This window comes from Gymnogyps californianus, chromosome 1 (assembly GCF_018139145.2).
Source record: "Gymnogyps californianus isolate 813 chromosome 1, ASM1813914v2, whole genome shotgun sequence".
NCBI classification, from domain to species: Eukaryota; Metazoa; Chordata; class Aves; order Accipitriformes; family Cathartidae; genus Gymnogyps; species Gymnogyps californianus.
Window position 1 is genome coordinate 125,875,330 of NC_059471.1, and position 17,238 is coordinate 125,892,567.

The 17,238-nt window shown below is 49.8% G+C and overlaps 1 protein-coding gene across 1 annotated transcript; it reads left to right on the forward strand.

Annotated features, from left to right (window-relative positions):
- Positions 1 to 1,769: 1,769 nt before the first annotated feature.
- On the forward strand, positions 1,770 to 17,234 carry ATP1B1 (ATPase Na+/K+ transporting subunit beta 1). Its single transcript, XM_050898664.1, has 6 exons — positions 1,770 to 2,045; positions 4,727 to 4,855; positions 12,068 to 12,223; positions 13,009 to 13,193; positions 15,099 to 15,179; positions 15,841 to 17,234. The coding sequence occupies exons 1-6, from the start codon at positions 1,946 to 1,948 to the stop codon at positions 16,105 to 16,107; spliced, it is 918 nt and encodes a 305-aa protein (XP_050754621.1). The 5' UTR covers positions 1,770 to 1,945; the 3' UTR covers positions 16,108 to 17,234.
- Positions 17,235 to 17,238: the final 4 nt, after the last annotated feature.

The window sequence follows — 17,238 nt, forward strand, 5'->3', positions numbered from 1 at the left end:
AAAAGGATGGAGTTAAAGTTGAGAGAACATACCAGTAGCTTAAGGGCAAGAAAATACGTGGAATACAATATTGCAGCCAAATAGGAAATTCAGAGGTAAATCCAAGTATGCTTGGATTTACACATGTAACTTTAACTGTCCTGTAATGGTACCACGGGATCAAGGCCCGTTAGTTACCTGTGATCACAGAGCAGATTAACAATGGTGCATTAAATGCCCTTTTCCTTTTTTTTTCTGTTTTCCTGCAAGTTACAAGCATAGGAGTGATGAGACTGGGGCAGCAGGATGAGTTCCCAGGCTGAGATGCTGAGGCCCCTCGCGTGCTGGCCTCCCCGGCGGGACGCAGGTAACCCCGGGCACCGCTCGCCCCCCGCGCCCCCGGGAGAGCGGTGCTGGGCTCCGTGATGCACTGTGCAGCAGTGCTGTCGCAGCCCGCCGGGGTTGCGGGGGAGGCCGGCGAGCCGCAGGCCTCTTGCACAGGGGCGGCAGGCGGGCAAGGCGGCTCTGGCGGCCTCACCTGGGGAGCCCCGGGGGCCCGCCGGCCTTGGGAGCGTGGGGGCCCGGCAGGCGGGTGGGTCCCCCCGCCGCGGGGACGACGCTTGCCCTGTAGCGGGGCTCCGGCCGCCCCGCAGAGAAACCCCAAACCCCAGCGGGTCGGGTCGGGTCGGGTCGGGCCGGGCAGCGCCGGCCGTTCTCCGCCGCTGGAGCTGCGCTGCCGGCAGCCCGGTGCCCCCCCGGCCCCGGGGGCGGAAGAGGCGTTTGTGCACCGCCCTGAAGGTCACCCTGCAAGGGCGGCTGCGGCCTGTTGTTCCTCCCCCCTCTTCCTGCTGCAGCCCCCCCCCCGGGGCAGGCAAGCGGGCAGGCAGGTCCCGCTCCCCGCCGCGCCCCGGGGAGCCTCTGCCTGCCTGCCTGCCTGCCTTCCTCTCCCGGCAGGTGCTTCCAGCGCAAACGCGGCGCAGCGTGCGGCTGCGAAGGGAGCGCTGTTTGCGTTCAGTATTCCGCAGCCGTGTTACACGTGAGCCAGCCGGAGCGTGGCGGGGCCGGCAAGAGACAGGCGGGCGGGCCGGTGCGGGGCGGCAGCGGCGGCAGGAGGAGGAGGAGGAGGAGAGGAAGGCGATGCTCAGCGCCCGGCCGATCAGGCTCCGCTGCGGCGCTGCCGGCTGGGCGGCCCGGCCCGGCCTCCGCAGGAGCCGGGACCCGCAGGGAGCAGGGGGGTCTGAAGTACCAGGCGGGGCCTTGCGGCCCCGGCACGAGCATGCACGTGCGCGTGCCCGCGCGTCCAGGTGTGCAGGCGCACACATGCGCACGCAGACGTGCATGCAGCTACGGACGGGCAGGGACACGTGCCCACGCGCGCCCACGCCTGCACACCCCTGCGCGCGCGCACCCACGGGCACGCACGTGCCCGCCCCGCGCCCGCCGCAGCCCGCCCCCCCCCCCCCCCCCCCCCCCCCCCGGCCGGGGCAGAGCTCAGGTGCGCGGCGGAGCGGCCGGGACCGACCCGCGCTGCCGCCCGTGCCGCAGCCCCCCGCCCCCGCCCGCGCTGCCTCTCCCGCGGCCGGCGCGCTCCCACCGGGCCCCGCCCGCCGCCGGGCCCCGCCCCTTCGCTCGGCAGGCACCGCCCCCGGGCCCTCTGCCGGCGTCCATTGGCGGAGGCAGCGGCGGGGCGGAGCCGGCGGTGTATATGAAGGGGCGCGGCAGGCGGCGAGCGCGGCTGCTCTGTGCCCCGTGGGCTTCCCTCAGCTTCCCCTCGCCGCTGCTCCCGCCCGCCCCCGGCCGCTTCCCCCGTACCCCGCCGGGCCAGCGCCGCCGGCTGCCCCGCAGCGCGGGCGGGCGCACCCAGACCTTCCCGGTGCCGCGGGGCACGGAGCCCGGCCGGGGCCTGCCCGCGCCGCCCGCCGAGGGCTAGACCTCTCCCCGCCGCTCGCCCGCCCGCCCGCACGCCATGGCCCGCGGGAAGGCCAAGGACGGCGACGGCAACTGGAAGAAATTCATCTGGAACTCGGAGAAGAAGGAGCTGCTGGGCCGCACCGGGGGCAGCTGGTGTGAGTGCCGGGCCGGGGGCGGCGAGGCCGGGTCGGGGGCGGCGGCGGCGGCGATGCGGCGGGCACTGCAGCACGGCCCGCGGCGCCCCGCCTCCGCCGGCTGCGGCGGGGCTGCGGCCCCCAGCGAGGGCGGCCCGGGGCGAGGGTGGGGGTCCTCCTTCACCCCCCCACCCCCGCTGTCCTGTGGGGCCCCGCGGGGGGTCGGGGGGGGCGCTGCCCGCGTAGGTGTAACTTCAGGTGGAGCCGGGGGTGAGGCAGGGTCGGCCCCCGGCCCCGGGATGGAGCCCGAGGCGGGCCGACCTTGGCGAGGGCGCCTCGTCCTTGGGTCTCCTTCCCCGGCGGCTGGCCCGGCCCGGGAGCATCGCCGTCGGGGGAGCCTGCCCTCCCAGCCGTCATCTGCCTTAGACTTAAGAGTGGCTTTTTTGTTTTTTCCCTCTTCTCTGGATAAAGGAAACTGAGCTAATTTTACCTCGTCGAGAGCAAACAATTGGCTTTTGATGCCTCTGCAAGAAGGAAATGGCTATATGTGCATTTGTGATTAAATGCTCATGATGTATTTATTAGGTGCTGTACAAATAGCACTTAGACTAAGAGGCTTTTAACATTTTCTTTACGCAAATAGACAATCTTCCAGTTGCTGCCAACCACAGCTGGTGTGCCACCCTTGCGATGTTGAATTCAGCTCCTGTTGTAATGGATCAGCCGGAGGTGCCACATCCGGAGCTGCCAGCTTTAGCTCTGGCAGGCGGGCGGACTAGAGCAGGCTTCTGCTGTATCTTTACGTGAGCAGAATTGGGTTGTGGGTGCGCATGGATAGGTATTTTCTGCTCCTGAGACACCAGGCAACTGCGCAGTGCTTCAAACGCGGAGGCTGAACCAGGTCCTTCTCCCAGAGCACCCGTACCTATCTGCCTAGGACTGATTTCCATTTGTGGAGTCGATCTGCAGCCTGATGATCTGATTCCTCTGTTATAAGCCTACCTGTTGCGGGAAGCTTTCTCGTTCAACCCTGTTGTGCTCGGTTGCTAGACCCGCTGTGTGTTTTCTGAGACCTCGGAGTGGTTTTGACCTTTAAGGTGTCTTTGGCGTTAAGAGCATCCTGGCTGGGAACCTGATTAAATAAGCTACCTCCCAGCGTTTGCCTTCTGATGTTACAAAACTCAAAGGCGTTACGCTGCAGACAACAGCATTAGTGTTTGGTTTGTTACAACAGCACCTCCTATGACCGTGCTCTGGAAAAAATTTCCACACGTCCCTGACGTCACAGCCATTTGCTTTACGCTGCCTGGATACCAAAGAGTGCTTTTAACTCCTGGAGCACCACGTTACCGCACCCAGCTCTGCCCTCCAGCTCTGGCTACCTCCCCTGCCTCCACTGCACGTGAGGAAGACAAGAGGATGGAGTGCCTTTCTGACAGTGTCCCTCAGCCTCTGTGTCACTGACTGTCCCTCCTGCTCGCCTGTCTTTCATAGACTTGAAAAGAAAACAACCAGAACTGCCTGCTTTCATCAGGAGGCTTCTCCAATGATGGAGCTTTTTTTACGATGGGGTTGGGGAGCGAGGAGGAATACTTCCACCTACCGCTTCCTCCCCTTCCCTTGTAGCTTGTCACTTCAAGTCCTTCAAATAAACCACCTCTTTTTTGTTTGCAGTTAGATGAGGACAGACCGAGATCTATTTATTAGGCTTACTTTCAAGTACTTTTTGGCCTCTGTGCTGGCCTGCTTGTTCCTGCAGTCTGATTAGCATATAGTTGCTTGGCATGGGCTGGCTTATCCGCTGTGTAGGCAGCCTGGTGATGCCTAGTACGGCATGTTACTGTGCAGTTAATCAGTTGAGATAATCCTTGTAAACTGGTAACTGATACCCAGAGTCTGAGCCATGCTGCATCTCCAGGCTCTTCTCCACTCCTCCCCTCCCCCCCCCCCCGATTATTCTAGGCATCTCCCCTTAGACCAAAACTAAATTTAATCTTTCATTATTATGTAAGTCACTTTTTAATTGGTATGAGCAGTGCTGGAGTGCCTTTGTAGACATACAAGGCTGCTAAACATGCGGTAGTGACACATCTGAGTACTTTCCTACATTTGAGATTGAGTATTGGAGCTAATTTGGGCCTGAATTCTGCTCCTGTTGTCTTTAACGGAGGTGATAGCCTGAATTACTAGGGGAGATCAGGGTTTACAATTGCTTGTAAACCTGAATGAAACATTTACTGTAGACTCCCCTGGAAATAGCTTTGAGGCCCAGAGCTTTGTGGAATGGGTGTCCTTCAGAGCATGCCCATAGTATGCCTCCTTGCCGTTGGGCACTTGCTTCACTGAAAGTCTGTCACCTGTGATAGCATGTGATGGTAGTGCTGGGTCAGCCAAGGGACCCTTTAAAATGTGGAAGAACATGGTTTAATCCTCATGTTTTACAATCACAAATCCTGATTCATGGATTTCTAGGCTTTCAGGGGCTCATGCTTGCAGCCCCCCAAACAACTGGAGTGACTTATATTTTCTGTCTGCATCAGGGCATAATCTCACTGTTGAATATATGCCTCCGCAACAGGGCTTGCCATCTGAATTCAGTGTGCTGGGCTCTTCCTTGCAAGTGGTAAAGGTTGGAAATTTTGTCCTGAAATGTGACTGCCTTGAGGGCTTGATTTGATTCCTCTGTCTGTTTTCTCTTGCAGTTAAGATCCTCCTCTTCTATGTCATCTTCTACGGTTGCCTGGCAGGTATATTCATTGGGACCATCCAAGTGATGTTGCTCACTGTCAGTGAATTTGAGCCCAAATACCAGGATCGAGTGGCACCTCCAGGTAACTAAACAGGAGGCCCATGTTTGACTTGGTGCACGCTGTTCTGGGGAGGCGGGTTGGTTACTCACCTCAAGAAGGAGGATGAAATAAGCATGTCGTTGCTGCAACACATACTTGTAGGGGGTGGGTATGTTCTCAGCCTTCTGTGTTAACAGTACTGGGCCTTGAAGGCAATCCTGCTAGAATTAAAGGTTGCATCACATGAGACATGCCTCCTGAGAGGAGCTCGAACTTGGATTATTGTTCTTCATTGTTTGGGTTTAGGGGAAGGGGAGTGAGGCTAAGAGGCTTCACTTGGGAATGAGCTGTATGAAGAAGCTGGGTTCAGTTTTTCTTTCTTCATAGCCACTGTGTTCCCATGGGTAAGTGAAGGGACAACGGTAAAATGTTAGCTATATCTGTGAAACGGGGGTGCACAAGGAGCAAGGGGACAGTACCAATTCTGGGTCTGCTTACTGAATTGTATTAGCCAACACTGAACTACACTGTGATCTAGAGGAGATGGTAGCATTTACTAATGGGTGTTGCTGTTGAATGTGTCGTGGGAGGTTAAAGGTGGGTCTTGTAGTTGCTGATGCATGACCTGTCTTTACTAGACGAAATAAGTCTCTGCTCAAAATTAAAGTGATCGCTTGAGCAGTGTCTGTGGCCAGCCTGCCTTGGGTAGCAGCAGACGGAGTAACTAGCCCTTGCCGCAGGTTTCCCGCTCTGCCTGTCCAGGCTCTGCTGCGCTATCTGATTCCCGCCGCAGCCAGCGGCGGCTCAGAGCGTGGCGGGGGAGCTGCGCAACTGCTGCTTTCCCACATTACAGATGACCTTGAGGCTGCTTGGCACTGGGGTTGGTAATGATCTGTCTCCAGTTGCTCTGTAAAACAGTTCAGAAGCTTTTAATAACAGTGGTATTTAAGTGACAATTGTGAGGCTGATGGCTTGTAGCTACAGAAGCTGGCTCTGGTGTCGCATGGTGCCTTACAGCCCCACTATCTGCAGTGCTATGCTGTGATTATTCCCTGCTCTAACAACACAGGGAATGTTACCATCACCAAATGGTGTTATGTCTCAGCAAAGAGTCATCTTTTTCAGATAACTGCTTTTCCACCAGCACTTTTTAAAGGCAGAACAGAGACTGGAACTGCTGTGTTAGTGTGTGGCACTTCTTAATGTACCAGCATGGCTGGAGTAAATGCTGTCTTAAGCACTGAAAGTGGCTGTTTCTGTCTCTGCAATGGGCTCTGACATTTGCAGGAAAGACTAAACTGTCACTGATACTGCCCAGAGCCATTAGCTGCATCTGAAAAGCCAACATGGCTAATGGTGGAGTAGTTGTTATTTTAATAATGTGTTTTGCCCCGACTGAAGCCCAGTGGTCTCACCAGACGTGAAATAATTAGCGAAGAAGCCCATGGATCTTGGGTCACATCCAGATACACCTGCTGTTTAGCCTGATGTCACATAATTACTCATTCTAGGTAAACTGTTCGCTTTCTGTGTAATAGCAGTTTGCGATTCCAATTTCAAAGCAACTCTGTGGTAAAATTTCTGTGTAAGATTTCAGCCTGCAGAGGATTTTTATTCATCTCTTAGTTGCATACTGCACCAGTTTTTCTGGGGCATATCCTTTTTTTAACCAAAAAAAGGAACTGAATTTTGAGACGCTCTTGTAGTGTGTATTACAGAAATCAAAATGGAGGAAGAATGAAAAGGTCATCAGGGATCTTTGCAATGGGCTTTCATGTACTGAAATCAAGGGGAACAAAATGCAGCTCCTTGAATACATGACAGTAGGGCAGCCCAATAAACAAGGGTTTTGAACCAAGCTGTAATGGCACACACATCAACTTCAAGGAAATAATTACCAGTTAATAGCACGGTGACCTTTACAGGGCATCATGCGACAACTCTTTCTACAGATGTGGAGAAACTGGGGGTAAGGCCTGGTGGAGGTTGGCTCTTAACGTCGAGTCCGTTCCTAGTCCTGTAGCACAGCAGCCATTAGACCACAATGAGTCAAAAATAGCCTTTTAATGTAGGCTTTCAGAGAGATTGACACTAGTGAGTTGCTGCACTGCTGTGTTTGGGAGGTCAGCAATCCCTGTATTCCCCTGCTGTGGAGGGCTCTCCCTGTGCTGCAAGCACAGCTGCTCTTCTGACAACGAACATGTGTGTGGGCATGTTCACTCCTGCACTTGGTGAGCATCAAACTCGAATTTTTTGTGACCTGGGACCCCTGCAGACTATGAACTACATAAAATAGGGTGTTGTGCAATTCTATTTCGTGGTTCTTGTGGGAAGATTTGCAAGCCAAGTAAGTATATTGGCAGCTTGATAAAGCCCTGGATTTTCTAGGAAGCTAGAAAACCTGGTTTTGTTCTTGTTACAGTGCTCTGTCCTTCTTGGGCAAGTCCCTGTTGTGTCAGCCCAAAATGGCTGGGAAAGGGGAAACTATACTTCCCTTCAGGATGTGCAGGAGAAAATGCTGTAGGGGCTGCTATAATATCATTCTTGTTCTGAAATACAACGGATTTCATAACAACAACAGAACCTACAGGATGTTTTATTGAGTTATTGACATGAGTATAACACTGAAAGCCATAAAGTGCTATTTTTATAGTCAAGTGTCATTAATATGCTAATTGGTTTCTGCATTGAACACAACAGGAATGTTATACAGGGCTTCAGGGCAAGCTGAGTTTTGTACCTTTCCATGATACTTTTTTTTTCCTCCTCTTTTGTCTTGAGGTGGGGGAAGGGACAGTGCAGTTCACCTTCTTGTCCAGCCTTGCCATTGCGACAGCTCCAGCTCCCAGTGCCACGTGTGCTGCCGGCTCGGACTCTGCTTTAAGCACAGGGGACTTACCCTGCTAATAGGGAAGGATGAGGATATTGCCTCTTAAACACAGCATACGGAGTGTTTAAAAAAAATAATGCTCCATTCTCCTCCTCCCCTTTCCCACCCCCATATAAATTGGGCTGTGTACCCTGCCATCTTGTGGTGTGCATTTTGTGAAACACAGCATCCCATCACTAGGGCTGGTGTAGGGCCAAGAGAGCTCATTGCTACCTAAGGCTCTTTTTAAGTGGCAGCTGGAAGGAAGAATCCCTGCTCAAGCCAGTGGATTTCAGGTGTCCCTGCTTCAAGTGCTGCCTGGCCACGATGTGCCTGGGCAGTGAGTGTGGTATGGAAAAGGCTGCTCTGGTGTGTGTTCCCCGCTTGGCTTATTTAGCTTGGATAGCAGCAGGGAGGTGGCAGGAAGGCCCCAAGGAGCGTGTGCTGCCTCCTGTGAAGTCACGCTTTTCCGCGTCTGTCTCTTGTTGTCTCAGCACCTATGTTTGGAAAAGTCTCTGAATCTCAAGCTCCAGGGATGTTATCTGCCAAGGAGATTTTGCTGCATTTGTAGAGAACTTGCACCTGCTTTTTGTACTTTGGGGATGAGGTAGAGGGTGACTGGAAGCTTGGAAGGAGATTGCTTGGTATGGAGGCTTTTAAAGTCTATCCTTATTTAGTGAGCTGGAGGGGGGTGGTCAATAGGAATGGTGTAGTGATCACTCAATTTGTCATCTGTGTCATCACAGGAGTGTTCAGACTCATTCTGAACCAAGATTACATGGTACCTGGAAATGAGCATTGCATGATGAAGCAAGAGTGGTTACTATGGACTTACACAACCATTCCTAATAACAAGCCTGACTTCCCACTTCTAGTTTCTTCCTCTTCACCCTCAGGACACTGTTTTTCCTGAAGTCTTGCTCTTGCAGCTTAGAATGACAAAGTCTATGTGGAAAATCTGTTTTTAAATGAACTTGAATAAATGTGATTTTAATCTGCAATGGTGTTTTGGAAGTGGAACTGTAGCTGGAAAAAAAAAACCAAAACCAATGACTTTACATTTTTTTTTGCTTTTGGTGTCTTTGTATATCCACAGAGTTAGAAAGCCAACAGAAGGTGGTGTCTGTTACCAAGTCAAGGCATCACTCATCATTTATGTGGACAGCGTCAGTCAAGTGAAGATAGGAATCATATTTCCTAGCAAGGCACTCTAAGAGCCAATTGCAGAAATTTTCTGAAGTAGTTTGTCAGTATTTTAGCAATAAGTTACTTGATTCTTCCATGTGTGAAGAACAGCGTCACCACACATGACACCATGGTGCATCTCTGTGGTAGTAGCATGAGATGCAGAACTGTGGCAAACAGATTATAGTCTGAAGATGGGGAGAGGGTTGTTTAGACTCCTGGCTATGAAAGCACTTGAAGCTTTGTTTCTTTTCCCCGATAGGACTTGCTTATGAATGGCTTCCTCATGTGCCTGAAGCCCCTAAGAGGCTTATTCATGCCTGTAACTTCTTGGAGCCACATACTTCCTTAGGTGTCTAGCAACCCATGGTAGGTAGGTAGCACTGGAATAGCTCAGCTTTGTAATTTTCTTCTTGTCCCTACTTGCTTCAGTTCCCTAATGGGGATGAGAGAAGGTTTCAGAAGGGTTACAGAAGTGTTCTGCAGAGGTTACCTCCTCTCATCATACCAAATCAACACACTTTTTTTTAAACAAGATTGCTTAAGAAGAATTCAGTGATAGTGCTGCTCTGATAACAGCACTGAAGCTTTTATTTTGGCTATGGGATGTACAGATGGAAAACAAAGAAGGAAATGATAGATCTGTGCTTAGGACTTTGTGTCTTAGGGCTTTGTGTCCTGGTCAGTTGCAGGCATGTGAGAATGGACATTGTGGTGGAAGCCAGTAATATGTTTTTAATCAGGATAAAGCTATTTTTTATAACAAGTCTTTCATCTTCACAAATACTTACTTCCTTGCTTCATAAGTGGGAAGATTGATCCCCACTTCGCTCTTGTCCTAAACAAAGCAAGCACCTGCTGTACCAAAGCCTGGTCCAGTCTTGTTCATCCAAGCACCTGTAAATGCCCACAGTTGGGCTGAAAGCAGCCCAGCTATGGCCACAGGCCGAGTCTACCTGGCAGGAATGGTTGTTCTCTTGCTCTGGCCACTGGAAGGGCTGCATGGAGGTACTGCTTGGACTTCGGTGCCATTCTGCAAAGATTTGCAAGACGGGGATGCTTTGGGATGGGAGTCTGTTCTCCCAACCAAGTCACTTGTCTCATAGGCAGAGGGTTGGCTTTGGACTGTACGTATCAGCGGCCAGGCTCTCCTAACCAGAGAACAGGGATATTCTACTAGGTGGTTTTTACACACCGCAGGGTGTATATTGTTGACCTTCCCTTCCTTTGCCATGCCTGCATGGGTGCCTTTATGCATTATCTTGGACAAGACAAAAAACAGAGGTGGGGAGTTCCTTCATTTTAGAGGTCCTGAGCAAAACTAATAGCTTAACTGCCTGACCGAAGCTTAACAGGCCTGGCCAAGCTTTCTTGAATTTTATATTTATACATTTGAATGACACACCTGTAACTTGAACTCTGGAAAAGGCAGGCCCGGGAGAGGAACCAAGGCCTGGCCTGCCTTTGCTGCAATTCCAGTTAGCCACTTCAAGTGACTCTGAGCCTGTTGCTTCCCAGCTGAGTGGTAACATGAGGAAGGTTTGGCAGGATGGGATTGAAGTCCCTTACTAAAATTGAACCCAGCTTATTTATTTTATATATATTTATTTATAACTGTCTGTGAAGCAAGAAAGCAAGTAATTGCTCGAAAAGGGGTTGAAAGCCGCTGACTTTGGAGGGTAGGACGTAATTCTGCTAGTGTAGTAGTAAGTGGTTTCTAAACTTGTAACACTCAACCTGGTCAATTTGTACCAGAGGGAGTTTTGAGCGGTTAAAGCTGCTTCCTGGAATAAAACTTGAAACCCACGAGCTACTTGCTGGATGTCTTGCTATCTTTGGCGACTAGGAGCTGCGTTTAGGGGAACAAAGCTAATCTTTGTCCTAGGTTACAAATTCCAACTCAGTGGGTAGTGGGGGGGGGGGGGGGGGGGGGGGAGTGGTGAGCTGGCTTGAGGAGGGACTAAGCAGAAGCACTCAAGTGGCTTTGGAAAAATTGCTGGAGTCACAAGCTCTTGTGGGTTGGGGCCAGCCACCTAAGCTGCCCGAGTTTTGCACCAGGGGAACTTGTTGGCAACAGGCCTGTTCTGAAGGCTGTCAGAGCAAATGCTGCTCCTCTGCTCCTTTTTCTTGTTCTTGCTAAAATGAAGATGACAAACTGAACAGAAGTCAAGACCTCAATAATTACAGTGGCTGCCACAAAAAGCAGCATGAACTCCAGCTCCCATTACTTAAGTTTAAAGTGTTAGCCATGCATCAACGCATTCAATTAAAATGTGACCTAAACATCACGCAGGAGCAACTATTTCCAAGTCCCATAATGAAGAGCAAAGGGGTTGGCACTTTTCAACATCTGTGGGCATTACTTGTATCTAGTCCCTTCTCTTCTCCATGTGTTCTTTTTCTATTCATCCTCCTAAAGTCAAAAGCGGAGCTAGTTACACAGCCCAGAATCTAGGACAGTCTTTTAAACGTCTCTCCCGTGTGGTGGTATTTAAGCTTCTGATTAGAGAGCTCAGCAGGCTATTTCTGCAATCAGAAATACTCGCTTACGGAGTGAAAAGACCAGAGAAAGTGATCAGGCTGATGAATTTACTGAGTGAGAGAATGTCTCCTGCCCTGCATCCTGCAAGGGAGAGTACACGAAGGCCGTGTGGATTACAACCAGCAGAGAGTGACTGTACCTGACTTGGGGAACCTCTTGTCTTTTATTGCAAGGGTCTATAAGTGGACAGCTCTGCTGTGTCCTAAACACATAGTGTGTTCTGCAGACTTTCAAGTCAACCTATTAGGGATACATATGTAAGAGTAGGCTTCTGTAGGACTTTATTTTGTGCGGTTGTCTCACGCAAGCAGCTTCCCTTCTGTCCTTGAGGAGGAGGCAGAAGTGGGCAGGGGACCTGGGGTTGACTGTTTTTCTGGAGGAAAACCTTGACTTGTAGCCTTCTTTCTGGATTCTGTGATTTTTATCTGCTTAGTGATGCAAGCATCATGACGAATATTCCAGACTGTTGTTGGAAAGAGGAGATAAGAGCCTGTCAGAGCCTCCCCTCTAGTGAGCTTAAGCTGTTGTGTGCGAGTCCTGAAGTCTGAAAAATAGAGATTATTAGAATGAGTTACGTTCTTGGTGTGCGTTGCATTGCCTGGAGGCTGTGCAGCTCTGAGGTGTACTTAATGTTTTCTTCCTCATTTGGTTTTCTTAGGACTGACTCAAATCCCCCAGGTACAAAAGACAGAAATTTCCTTTACTGCCTCCGATCCCAAAAGTTTTGAGCCGTATGTGAAGAACCTTGAGAAGTTCTTAAAGGACTACAGCGCTGATCAACAAACTGAAAACATCATATTTCAGGACTGTGGTGGTAAGTCTCAGTTGTTTCCTGCAGCTGAGGGCTCTGACCAATGCCTCTGCGTTAGGCCCATCAGAAGATGAGGGAGCAGTGGTGGTCTCTGTCTTCGGCTATTCCTTTTATTGTAACCAATGGCATGTTGGTAAACTGGCAGGCTCTGGTTTCAGTCATATGGCTGCTCGTTAAATTAGTTTGGACAGACCAGAATTGGCCAGGATGTACCTAGAAGCTTATTGTAGAGGTTGTATGGTTGGCAACTCCCAGATTTCACTTGGAGAAAGTTGCAGCTGGCTGTCAGAAGCACGTGGCGCTGACCTTAGCCTCTCTGAAAGCCATGGGGGTTTTACTGGCGACTTTGCTAAAGCCAGTGTCGCTCCTTTTGATGCAATGCAGCAAAACATCTGGGAAGTATTAACCTTTAATAGATTATATGTAAAAATGCAAATGAGACTATCACCTCATGATAGGCGCATATAAAATCTGAGGGGAACCTGCTTGTAAAAGCTGCCAAAAAAGATCTCTGAGCCAGTGGATTACAAATGTGTGTGTTCTCTTGTTGTCTGGAAGAATCCTCAGTTAAAAAACAAAACCCCACAAACTTGCTGGTCTGGGACCAGCCGACATGTGGGGGGTGGCTGGGTGCATGTCTGTGGTGTCAGCCTCAAGAAGGTGGTGTCACTTCCCTGTTTGGACGAGGGGGAAATCCAGACTACACAGTGAAGCATAAGTGTTGCTGTTCCTGACAAGCAAAAGATCACGTTGCGTGTGGTTGTCTTTTCATTCCCCCACCGTGACAGACATACCTACCGATTACAAAGAGAGAGGACCATATAATGATGCCCAGGGCCAGAAGAAGGTCTGCAAATTCAAACGTGAATGGCTGGAAAACTGTTCTGGAATAAATGATCCCACTTTTGGGTACAGGGACGGCAAACCATGCATCCTCGTCAAGCTCAACAGAATTATCGGCTTCAAACCTAAGGCAAGTATCTCTTCCCTTTCTAGCAGAAGCTACTGATAAGGAGGAGGAGTTGGCTGCAGATTTGCTGTGCCTGCTTTTCTGTCTCTGGAGAGAGATCAGTGTTAAACCCCTTCTGCAGAGGAGAAATTGTGAGACGATTTGAGTAACTGGCTTTAAAAATACTTTTCATCAAAAAGCAATGAAAACTGCACACCGCAAGTTGGTAACAAGTAGCAATGAACCTCACAGTGCAAACTCCTGGTTGTTTATCTGGTAACTGCTGAGCCTGCTAACTGAATTGCTCTAATGGAGCGTTTTCTTCAAATGATAAAACCCATTTTAAGTTCCTGTGTGCTTCCATGGGACTGTCCCAGACCGACTATCTGTAGTAAGCTCAGTACATTGTGTCGTGCCCCGATCTACTCCGTGCTTTCCTCAGGCGGTGTAGAGTTGCCTGCCTTGCTAAAACTACTTCATTAAATGAAGTAGTGCTAATATTAACTATCATCAGACTGAAACATAGGCTATAAAGTGTAAACTACATCTGAGAGTCAGGCACAGTTCTTGCTGCAAGAAAGGTGAAGAGATCTGTAGGTTATTTAATGCAGTTTCCCAGACGCTGTAGGATGTCTCTGTTACCCACTTGCTCTGTGCTGCACCTGAAGGCATGTTTGCAGTAATGCTGAAGGATGTTAATCTGGACAGGAATGGCTTTTACTTCTAGTTTTTTTTTTTTTTTTCCCCCAACACATTTAAATGCTAAAAAATTCTGTAAGAATTCAGTGGCAGAGCACATGCTATTCAATAAGGTGGTGTGCAAAACCTGCCACTCCATCTTCTGGACAGAAAACAGTGCAAATGGTGTGCTAAGCGCCTTCACCACCATCCGTCAGTGCGGTAGAGGACGGGGAATGGTGCTGTCTAGCTAATGAGTTGTGAGGAACATTTTTCTTCGAAGGGAGCCTGTCCTGGGCTGAAAGAAATGAGTTGAATTTGGGCTCATCTGATCCAGGGTGGAAACAGTGGGTGCATTTTAGCAGGAATGCGCTGTGCTTGGTATGTGGTGGCTGCGGGATGACATAGATGCGCACGTTTGATGACTGGGGAAGAGAAGGGTTTGGTGTGTTCCTCTTTTCTTTGCCACAGAGCTCTGAAGAGCTCCAGACCACATTAGACAGCAGGGTCTAGTCAAGGAATGACTTTACATGTTTCATTTAGAAACGACACGTGTATCCAAGGCAATACTTGTTTTCCTCATTCCACGCTCCCGCAGAGACCCTATAGCTCTTGTGTTGGGCAAGGTGTGCGTAAAGCAGATCTGAGACTCGCAAGGCTGTGAAGCAAAACTACGGCACTTGTGAAGAGACCAAAGACCAACATCAGAGTCGGCACTCCCACCGTTCCCTGACATACTCGGAGCCTTTGTCCTTCCCTGTAGGTGGTGTCGAAGTTCAGCAGCCTCAGGGTGTGACTGCCGCTCTTTGTTCTTTCTTGTGGGTTTCCAGTCCTGACTGCACACACCTGGCAGGCAGGTGGCAAATCCTCCCGCAGCACCTCTCTTCCTGCCACTGCCTGGGCTTTCCACAAACCAGCCCCGCTAGCTAGCACTCTGCCGTGAAACGCTTTCCCCAGTGACACCACGAAATTAAAAATAGCCTGATCTGCTTGCCTTGGTATCCACAGCAGGAAAGCTGTAAGAACAGACAACAGCTCTGCTGCGGTTAGGTTCCCCTGCTTCTAGTTGTGTTATGCTGCTCATCTGTCCCAAGAACCACCAGCAAGAGCTGTTGCCTCTGAAACTGAGCTAGAAGGGATTCTGGTTAACAGAACGTGTTTGGTACCGCTGACCTTTGCTGCTGCAAAGGTGCTCCAGTCTGCAGAGAAGTGTCCGGTGTGTAATGTCCCCTTGTTTTGGGTTTCTTCTAGGCTCCGGTAAATGAGAGCCTCCCTCCAGAGGTTATGGCAAAATACAACCCGTATCTCATCCCTGTCCACTGCGCTGCCAAGGTAAGTTGAAATACGATAGAGCGGAGTCGGGAAGCTGCAGGGGAAGACAGTCTTTGTCCCTCTCTGCCCTTCCACAGACAACGGGGGTGGTTCTTACTTGGGATAGCTCCCCCTTTGGAACAGGAGTTTCTCAAAACCCCACTCATGATGGATGGCAGCTAGCGCTGTCCTCACAGGGAGGGGTAAAAGCAGGGCCAGATAGTAAAAGGTATTGTCAAAAGTAGCCATTTTGCTTCCAAGTGCTGTACTGGAGCTCTTAGCACAGATGGCTAAAAAAAGGACTCCAGGGAAGAGGTATTTTACTTAGCATTGTAACGCAGCTGAGAAACAGCAGACTTTTTTAGCCAAAGATAGTGCATTGGTACGACAGGAAGCTGTGGTGGTTTCTGAATGTGTAAAGTGGTTGAGGTTTTAAATAAAGAAAGCCCTTTTCCTGGCTGATGCATGCTGGGAGGTGCTTACTGTGTAGCTACTGGTGAGAGAGCGCTTAAGTGTCCTCTCCACCACCGGGACGTCCTCGTGCTGTCAAGGTGGGGATCAGTGATGACCGAAGAGAGGTCACGGTCTTGGTGAAAAACAACAGATGCTGCTAGGGAAAAGGGCTGCAAAAGGCAGAGTGTGGGTGATTGGCGTTGTTTCTTCTCCCTTTTCCCACCTCTAGAGAGAGGAGGATGCAGACAAAATAGGCACGGTGGAGTACTACGGGATGGGCGGCCACCCTGGCTTTGCCCTGCAGTACTACCCCTACTATGGCAAGCTCCTGCAGCCGCGGTACCTGCAGCCGCTGGTGGCAGTGCAGTTCACCAACCTGACCTACGACATGGAGGTGCGCGTGGAATGCAGGGCCTACGGGCAGAACATCCAGTACAGCGACAAGGACCGCTTCCAGGGACGTTTTGATATTAAATTTGACATAAAAAGCAGCTGATTGTAAGCACAACTCTCTCCCCCCCCCGCCCCCCCTAGCCATTTAAAAAGGTTAAAAAAAAGAACAAAAAAGAAAACCTACTAGTCTTGAACAAACTGTCATACGTATGGGACCTACACGTAATCTATATGCTTTACACTAGCTTTCTGCATTTACTAGGTTAGAATGTAAACAAAGTGTAGCAATAGCGACAAATATTTATTCTACTGTAAATGACAAAAGAAGACAAAATTGAGCCTTGGGACATGCCCATTTTTACTGTAAATTATGATTCCATAACTGACTTGTAGTAAGCAGTGTTTTCTGGCCCCTAAGTATTGCTGCCTTGTGTATTTTATTTAGTGTACAGTACTATAGGTGCATACTCTGGTCATTTTTCAAGCCATGTATTGTATCTGTTTTCTACTTCTTGTGAGCAAAGACTTTTGCTGTCCAAGGTGTAAATACTCAATGGGACTAGAACTGGCATGATAACTTCTCATTATTTTGTTCCTTTTCAAAGAAAGGCCCACCTGTGAGATTATATTTAACAGCACTCCATAAGGCTTCTGACTTTTCTGTGGTGTTAGGGTATTTTATTTGGAGGGGTGGCAGGGGGAACTAACTTAAGTGAAGTTAAAGAGAATAGATGATTGTGTACTGTGCTTTGTAGCGAATGCTGTCTCTCTCTCTCTCCACCTTTTCCCTCATCCTCCAGTATGTTGTGTGAGAGACTGGGTCAGACTATCACTCCTCTCAGTGATAGGCATAACTCTTTGCTTTGTATATTTTCTTTTCTTTTTTTTTTTTTCCTGCTGGAGGCATCGCACACTGTGGTGCTAATGTCTTTATTGAATGTTTTAACCATTTTCATGGTGGAAGAATTTTATATTTATGCAGTTGTACAATTTTATTTTTTCTGCAAGAAAGTGTAATGTATGAAATAAACCAAAGTCACATGTTTGAAAATAAATCTTTATTTTAAACTTTATAAAAGCAATGCAGTACCCCATAGAATGGTGTTAAATGTTGTCTAAAGTGCAAAACTCTATGTTCTAACATGTAATAATAGCCAGGAGTACAGTGCTCTTGTTGATCTTGTATTTCAGTCAGGTTGAAACATTGGACAAATAAATGAATGAACACACCGTT

Coding starts and splice junctions, on each gene's coding strand:
- ATP1B1 (XM_050898664.1), top strand. CDS start 1,946: ATGGCCCGCGGGAAGGCCAAGGACGGCGACGGCAACTGGAAGAAATTC. Junction 13,194..15,098: donor TTATCGGCTTCAAACCTAAG/GCAAGTATCTCT, acceptor GGTTTCTTCTAG/GCTCCGGTAAATGAGAGCCT. Junction 15,180..15,840: donor CTGTCCACTGCGCTGCCAAG/GTAAGTTGAAAT, acceptor TCCCACCTCTAG/AGAGAGGAGGATGCAGACAA.